Here is an 8,988-nt window from a genome sequence, read left to right on the forward strand (position 1 = left end):
GCATAAAAGCAGCCAGCTAGGTCCTGTGGGCTTTCGTCCCTCAGTTTTAACACCAGTTTCCTTACTTCCGCCCAGAGTTTAACCACTGTAGCCACCTGATAAAGTGCACACTTCCATTTCCCTGCTTAGAGAATTAATCTGTAAATATATTGTGTGGAGTGGCATTTTTCACTTTTTAAAACAAAATTCTTCCTTGATAACCCACCACCGATTTTCTCCATGAATTTGAAGTTTCACTTTTGCCACATCACTTAGCTCAGAACTACCTCACAACAGACCTCTTTTCCTATACAGGATCACACAGGAGTTAAAGTGAAGTGATGGTTAATTCTGCTCCTGCTTTGCTTTTTTGTTTGGAACATTGCAAAGTAGCAAGGGCTGTGACAATTTTCCCTTTACAGCTGTAAGTTTCACTGCTTGGTTATGGACACTGCTTGTTGTAGTACGTAGAGAAAATTACAGACAATTGTTATCAACTGCTGTTCTGCTGGACCACAGAGAGCAATTTCCATATTTCTAAATAAAAGAGGATGTGCAATTAATTTCTTTTTCCCACAGAGTAGCTCACTGTGATAAATAAGCAGGTTGTCTTTATTTTGTGGGAGCTCTATGACACATCCAGAAACAGCCAGAAGACACCCAGAACAGTGGATTTTCAAGAACATTTGCCTTTGTTGCTGCAAAACAAGTACTGCTTGCTAATAGAATGGCAAGGCAAGTTAACTAAAAATAACTTTGGACAAAAAAACCCCCCCAAAAAACTAAAAGGAGAAATATTTGACCTTATTTATCTTTCCCATCTCTTTCATCCCTGAAATACATTCTAGTTACCCACAATCCTCAGTTTTAGCAGAGCAAAAAGAAGGAGCATTATTCCCCAGATGAGACTTTTGCAAGTATCCACAGCAGATTGTACCAGGGTGGGAATGGCAATTACCAGAGCTGCTTCCGGACTGCTTGTCCTTTCAGGGTTTCCACATTGAAATTGTTGGTCTTTGCTGGCATGATGAAGAACACAACAACTGTAACATCAGTCTTGTGAACCTACGTGACAACAAATGGAGAGGAATTAAAAAAAAAAAAAATCTCACACAGGGTATCACAGCCAACTTTAAGAATTAGTCACAGGAAACACCAAATACACTTTAGTTTTCCAGGAAGGCTCTGATCTTGTAGCTCTTGCTACAAATGAAGTTTTGTCAAATCAGAGATCAAGACAGAGATGTCACCCAGTTTCAGTTTGGGCAATCAGATCATCCTGAGCTCTCATGGTTTAGAGAACATGGCTTTGGATGTGCACTTAAACTGCAAAAAAAAAATTAAAATCCTACATGCTTTCTCACCTGACACAAACTGCATTGGCTCAAAGGAGTGAGTGGTTTACTAGCTGAGGTATGCCTAGGCATGAGATGAGGGATTCCCTACAGCAGCAGGTGTATGGGCAGGAAAAGAGCAACCATTTTCTACCTGAACCCCTGGCAAAGAACTGCCAGACAACAAAAAGCCACAAGTAACTTCTTGCTCCTCTCTCCCATCCAGCTGCTTCAAAGGCAGAAAGCACTTGCTGTAAATTCTGACCCTTTATTTCTAGATGGTTTCACTTGCTAGTTTCTCCTGTGCACGAACAAGGTTCAAAATACCAGGTCCATTCCTTGCTGCACAAATGAGGTTTTACTCCTGTCAGCAACTGTTTAAAGAACAGCTAAGGGTGAACTCTGTTCAGAGATGTAAAAATTCAATTACTTTGAATTGCCTCCATTTCAAATTTTAGATACATGAACATGCTGTTAGTGTGCCTTCTCTCAGACTGAAATAGAGGGAAATGTACACTATAAAATAACCTCTGGGAGTCATCTATCATGTTAATATTAATTAATGTTCTTCCCTTCCCTCTCTTCAAAGCAGGTTCCAAGTCCATCATGCCATGATCCCAGCGCTCATTAACAATCTCTCCCAACATTCCTATTTTATTTCCAAAATTTTAGGGAGGTCTTCAAGCAGCAAAGGAAAAAGTCTCTATAAAATGAAATAATTCCATGCAACAATGTATATTTTTTAGGTTCAGGCCCACCACTGGGACTTGTTTAGAAAGCACCATCATTTCCAGATTTTTAAGTAGTACAGGTAGTCTGCTATTCCCAATGGAGTTACTTCTTGAAATAATTACAGAACAAGTGTTTGAACAGCTAATCAGATGCTGGCATCCTCATTGGAAGAGTAATGCAATAAATCCAGGCTGCTCAGCTTATGGGAGAAGCAACAGTACACTGTTCTACAGAGCTTGGGAAAACTAGCCCCAGTTGCCTTTAATTTCCACCAGCTTTGCTTGCCATGGATGTCATCAGCAAGAATTTCTTCACAGAAAGGGTGATCAGGGAGGGTTCATCAGGGTGAAGGGGCTGCCCACAGAGGTGGTGGAGTCACTGTCCCTGGAAGTGTTCAATAAACAGCTGGACATGGCTCTTAGTGCCATGGTCTAATTGACAAGGTGGTGTTTGGACAAAGGTTGGACTCAGTGACCTTGGAGGTCTTTTCCAAACTTAAGGGTTTTGTGATTCTATGATTTAAATCATTAACTGCAACAAGAGATTGCTGCAATATTGCTCAGCCAATTCTTTCCCTCTTACCACACAAGACCTTCCATGTTATCAGCATTCACAAATAACAGCCATGTAAATGCCACTAACAGGTAGCTGATGTTGCCCAGCACTGCCAAACAACAGACTTCTGTTGTGGAAGAAATACTTCAATTCTGTGAGTGAAGGGATTAAGAATTTCCAGAAAACCCAGAGGCTCTAATGGTGTATTAATAGAAGGTGGTGGTAGAACAAGTGTACTCAGGGCTTTGAACATTAGTGATTCTTTCATCCCTGCTGACAGTGCAGTACCAAAATTTTTATCCAGACTTTCCGTATCATTCAGCTGATAAGAGTACAAAAGACAGAGTCTGGGACGACAGCTAATTGACCCTTGCCAGATGACTGAAAACCAATTAGCGTTTTTTCTGGGTTTTATTTTCAGTATACCAGTCTTTGGGACACATCTGGAGACATTTTCAATGCCCTCACTGTAGGTGGCAAGGGCTCTGCTCTGTGATACAACAAGGCTTTGCTCTTATCTGCATTGAAGTACTGCATAAAGGCATTTAGAAACATTGCACTCATTTTGTAGCTGAGGAAACGGGACCATGGAGAACTGCATGGCTTCCCACTGCTTTACACCAGGCCACTGTCACTGTGAATCTTAATACAAGATTCCCATCCAGTGGGGCAGAAGTACTCAGAGATTTAAAAGATCATGACCAAGTCCTAATGAATTAACCAATTTGCTGAAAAGGATGTTTTTAAAATGCAGCATTAAAGGCTTACTTTTATTTCCATTATTATATGTAAGCCATCAGGGCAAACTCTAGAATACTATTTTCATTACTTCTCTCTAAAAAACAGGGAAGTAACCATGGATTAACTTCTTGAACTATGTAATCAATTATTTTTAAATTGTCTGAAATCATGATATATTCTGATGGTTCAGGGAGAAAGGCCTATGAAAACTGTGAATATCCCATAATTACTTCCCTATAAACCAGAGTATTGAAAGGGAATTTTTGCAGGTGACTTCCACAGTATGGTAAATTTGAGCATAAGCTCTATGCTTTCAACAGCTGTGTAAGCTTTCTTACCCTCAGCAAAAAGTTTAATCTTGATAAGGCTTCTAGAAACATATCAGCTCCTTTGTTGGAAAACTCATATCTCCCAGCAATGAAGAAAAACAAGGTCTTGTCAAGATTGAAGTCAAGGTGGCTGAAAGCAAGAAAACAGACAAGAATAAAGTATGTCTCAAGATATAATCAAACAAAACACACAACAGCTTTCTATTCTGGAGGAACTTAGTATCTCAAGAGGAAAATGGAAGTGAGGCTTTTCTGCCATGCTTTACATTGACTATCTTAATCTGACAAACTGCATCTTGGGTAAATAACAAACAGATCAAGGTCTGCTATCTGATATCATAATCTGTTAAGCAGAGTTAGATCTGGTGTCTAAAATTCCCTTAGCTTCCGACTGAGAAATCCCAGACAGATATTTGAATAAGCTGGTTTCAACATTTCCACTCCTCTATGAAGTACTTGTTAGTCCTCCTGCTTTGGTTCTTGCTTTAAATAGTGTTGGACAAGCGTTACTAATTTTTGAAAAGTAAAAGCATACCCATAGAAATGACCTCGAATGAACTCTTGGATCCTAGCCTTGTACATGGAATGCAAATTCTGAAACTCATGCATTGCTGAAAATTTCTTAATGTTCAAGCCATTTGGTGTGACAACATCTGGAAAAGCAGAGAAAAGGCAGAGGTAGACATCTTCAGAGTCAGAGAAATTAGTCTTTAAGGAAAGAACCAATGTGTCTCTCAGCTTTATGTGAACAGGTTACGTCTTCACGTTACTCATGGGGAGGGAACAGCACTGCCTCCACAAAGCTCTTGCATGTGGCTCTCCACTGTCTGCAGCATCAAAGCAGCTTTCACCTGTTCTCAACCTGGGTAGACCCTGCCCTTTTGTCCTGTCAAGACTCCAGTAATGTCTCCATTGAGCCATATGTTTGTTGTGCAATTTGCCCCTTACCTCTTCATCGTTGGTATCACTATTGCCTGCTCTATCACTATAGACTGAGAGCCCCTAGAAGCAGAAACTGTGCTGTACTATGCCTTTGTTTAGTGCATGGCACAAGAGAGATCCATTCTATCAAAACTTCTGAGGATTTATCAGAAAAGGGAGCATATTAGAAACCTTTTTAAAACGTCCTATTTCCAGTAATCTGTTGCATTTCTCCTAAAACCAGCCACAGAACAGTTCACTTCACATTTTTACTGCTGCTCTCCTCCAAGATTCTAAAGGATCTTACGATTAAAATTTGTTCATTTCCAGCATTTTGAAGGTAGAGTTATAGGATATACACAAAGGACAGACACTGAAATTCAGTCACTCTTAGCCTTTCTGGTAGGTCACAGCAGCTTTTCAAAGGGTTGCCCTAAATCCAGTCCAAGTAAATGGAAAGAATGCCATTTTCTGTCCTTTGAGCTGGGTTATGAATGGAAATGAAAGGGAAGGCCAGCTCCTCAGCAGACGTATTTCATGGCAACACAACTGACTGAAACAGACCTATACTCATTTATGATGCCAGAGATTCTTCAAATACAAACCATCTCCAAAGAAACAAGAAGCACTAATTGTTAGGGGATGCAAGTGAGGCAGATTCCATCCTTGTTCTCCTGAAAAGTGTCATAACCATGAACTGGAGTAACTTTCAAGGTCCTGTGCAGCATCCAAAGGTCCTTCAGTAAGATATGATTCCCTACAACATGTGGTTCCTGCAAACCAAACAGCTCCTCCTGTGATCTCAGTGCTCGTGGTTAATCCTCCCATACACCAGGGTTACTCCTGGGAGTGCAGCCTCTTGCTTGGCACTGATACAGGTCCTGGACATCCCTGCTATCGTGGTCCTTCAGCCACAGATGCCTGACATTCACTGTCCCCATCCATTCCCCCATCAGTAGAGGTTTGCCTGCCTAGCATTAACATTCTGTTCTGGGCAGACTTACAGGGACTTCTTTAAAACACCTCTGGCTCCTCTGGTTGATTCCATATCCAGGTGATCTTAAAATAAGTACAATCAGTTCTCTATATGCTGTCCAGTCTACTTGCCTGACATTATGCAAATATCATGGCCATTTTTAATTACCTCCTTGAAAATTACAGTCTGCTTCAGCAATATTTGTGTTTTCCTGCCATGTAAGTGATCTCTGATTAAACCTTCACCTGTAAAATATCCTGAAGCACTCTAGGTTAAACAGCAATAGATAAAAATATAACCTTTAGTGGTAACCATGAAATAGCAAAAGTCTTGATGGATCTGTTTCTGGAATACAACATTTGAAACCAAAGACCAGGAAATCTTTACTTGTTAGGTACTTAAGATTTGGGTTTCAATGACAAAACAGTCTTGGTTGACCTGCTTTTACCTTCTCCTGCCCAGCACTTAAAAACTCTCTGAACAAAGACCTCTGGGGGGAGGCAACAGAGCAGAAACACCCTCCATTGTCTTACAACCTTCTCCTTTCTGTGGCCTGCTTCTTGTTCTGCATGGAAGAACTGGCTCGTGCAGGACATGAGACTGCAACCATTTCAAAGTCTTCCCAAAAAAGGAAGAATCCCTGCCCGGCTATTTCTGGCTGGCTTCCTTCCACTCTCACATTTATTTATCAGGGAGTTTTAGACACTCTCACCCATCAGCAGCAGCCTGTGTATAACCTATTCCCATGTCCTTTTGTTGAATCCTTTCATGAGGATTGGGGCTCAATCCATCTCTTGTTTAAGGCTTTGAGATGCATGACAGACGTGGTGGCCCACAGAACCCAGTTCACTGTTTCTGCTCAACCTACAGGAATGTTTTGAACATGTGTGAGGGATGAAGTGATGAAACAGAGCTTGGTCCCTATGTTAACTGGTTTGGGTTTTATTGTTGTTGTTTAGTGAATTAATGACAGTTTTGTTTGAAGAATTCTCTCAAGTAGGTCAAATCAGAATGTTTTTACTTCTGTATTTATACAAAAGAAACTGGCATTGATTTAAGTAATACTAGCACAGTATGAAGTTTTCTGTTGATAGATTACTAACATTCAGGGTTGACTCATACTTTTTCAGAGTTTCCTTCTATGATTTGGATCAAATATATACAGGTAGGAAGCCTAGATCTAGAACTCAAATGATACCTGAGTCTCTTGGAATTTTGATTCAAAGTCTTCTCTACGGCTAATGAGAAATATGTTTCATATCTGAGTGAAAGCATTAGAAATCCCATAACATCAGTTTTCAAATCACAAGAATGTAACTTATGATCACTGACAGAATCTTGCTGGATACATTAAAGATACTCAAGCTTTTGACAAATATGGTTTGATAAATTGTTAATCACATAACAACTGCAGCAAGTGGGATCAGCATAATGCAAGCAGTCATTCTGCCAGGTTTAGACTGGCAAATTGGCCTTTGTTCTGCTGCACAAGTTCTCTGTGTAATCAGGTTTACTAAATTTTAAAGGGACTTTTCCAAGTGATGAGATTTATAATTTAAATCATAATCCAAGTTTGATGTTAAAGAGGAGTAGCAGAGACAGCTCAACAAAGCATATTTCTGAGTTATTTTTAGCTAACAATTTGGTTACAAAGGTTATGTCTCAATAAATGTAAATAAAAGTTAATTGTGCCAGTTCTGCATCCCCCTTTTACAGGTTTATTTTTAAAGTGGATTGAGAAATGTACACATGCTTTCAGTATTCATGTTCCTTTCCAGAAATCAAGCTCAATGACCTACTGAAGGATTGCTGGACTTTCCAAACAATCAATATCTGTGCAGATTTCACAGCTTCCGAGAGAACAAATAGTGTGAGAATAGGCTCCTCCACAGTTTATTTGTGGTCTTGGATTCAGAGAAACTATTAAAGTACTTATTCCCATCAGAACATACTTTCCACTTACAGCTGTCTCTTAGGATTTGGGGTGGCAATTCCTACTGAATTTCTTTCTAGCTATGTCAACATGAAGTATGACACGTGTCAGTAATTTTTTAACCCAAACATTAAGTATATTTACTTGGTTTCTTCAAAGTTGCAAGAATAATCACAAAAAGCTCAGGCCTGTGAATCTCTGTGCATGGAATTCTCTTCAGCTCCAACTGATGTTTTATCTCTGAGCAGTCTGGAGATTATCTTCCCCAAATTAAACTGGATTCAGACTCATTTCAATCTCCTAAAATCCCAAAACAGAGACTATGATTTTCAAGGGTAGCTGTTGTGGGGAGAAGCCTCATGCCTACATAAAACAGCTGCAAAAGTCTGATTTTCAGAGTGCTCCACACTTTGTAAAAATCAAGACCTTTCAGAGATATCCCAGTTTAAATGACTGAACTTAAGTGACTTTTAAGATGTGGCTTTCATGCTGAAAAAAAAATGAAAAAAACAATCTAAGTTCACCATCTTATTGACAGCTAGTCAGCAACAAGGCAAAGGATTCAATGAACAGCTCTTTTGTTAACCAGGATAAAAATAAAGAACTATGATTAGCACTGCAAATCAGCTAAAAGCTCTACAAAAAATAAGAAAAACAAAAAAAAACCACAAAAAAAACCCAAAACCAACCCCAAAACCCCCATAAACAAACCCAAACAAAAAAAAATTATTTTGAGCACTGTTATATTTAAAATAACCAAGATATGAACACACCTGCTAAACAGTCTCCAAAACTGTTGTGCAGTTTTCCCCTCATGCTGCTTACCTGCAGATGGAGTATTGGGGTTTGTCCCTATAAAGCACTGAGAGGATTTAAAAGAGAACTTTAATGACACATCAAACTGGGATCACGACCTTACTCAAAATCCATGCATGGAACAGGACAAGGTTTCTAAGTTTCAAATTTTATGGGGATAATATCAAGGGGAAAACCAGACAAATTATTGGGTGCACAACTATTTTTCAAACTCTACTTGTAGGCCTAATAGAAAATATTTTGTCTATATGAAGCTTATCATGGTTCAGTTCTAAAAGCATGGAAAACCTGCCACAGACAAAATTCCTGAAGTTGACGAGTCCTGGCAAAAAAAAGCCCAACATCCATGGAAAATTGGTTAATCCCTGTAGCATAGCCAGACACGTGTGCATGTGTCCTTTCTCCTCATGTTTGCATACCTGTCCCTGTTATGTTCATTTGGTCTAAGGAAATTCAGGCATTTGAAGGAAATACAGTAAAAAAATTATTCAGGTCTTACCAGGGCTTTTTTTAAGCATATGTTCTGCTTCTGTAGCTGTGATCTGGGAGACTGTGGTGAACACGTGGGCACAATGCACAGATGCCCGTTCCATACAGTACCGATGGTAAATCTGCCTCTCTCCAGCCTCCTTGTCAATGTCAAACTGTTATATAACAAAACAAACAAAGAAC

General features: G+C 39.6%; 1 protein-coding gene across 1 annotated transcript in view; it reads right to left on the minus strand.

Annotated features, from left to right (window-relative positions):
* GYS2 (glycogen synthase 2) overlaps positions 1–8,988 on the minus strand; it is a 43,690-nt gene that overhangs the window by 13,720 nt on the left and 20,982 nt on the right. Inside the window, exons 5-8 of the mRNA XM_069003327.1 lie at positions 8,816–8,960; positions 4,206–4,323; positions 3,680–3,800; positions 938–1,044 (exon numbers count right to left, since the gene is read on the minus strand). Coding sequence (XP_068859428.1) covers positions 938–1,044; positions 3,680–3,800; positions 4,206–4,323; positions 8,816–8,960 — 491 coding nt within the window. The remainder of the gene's footprint in view (positions 1–937; positions 1,045–3,679; positions 3,801–4,205; positions 4,324–8,815; positions 8,961–8,988) is intronic.

This window comes from Aphelocoma coerulescens, chromosome 1A (genome assembly GCF_041296385.1).
Source record: "Aphelocoma coerulescens isolate FSJ_1873_10779 chromosome 1A, UR_Acoe_1.0, whole genome shotgun sequence".
Classification (NCBI taxonomy): Eukaryota; Metazoa; Chordata; class Aves; order Passeriformes; family Corvidae; genus Aphelocoma; species Aphelocoma coerulescens.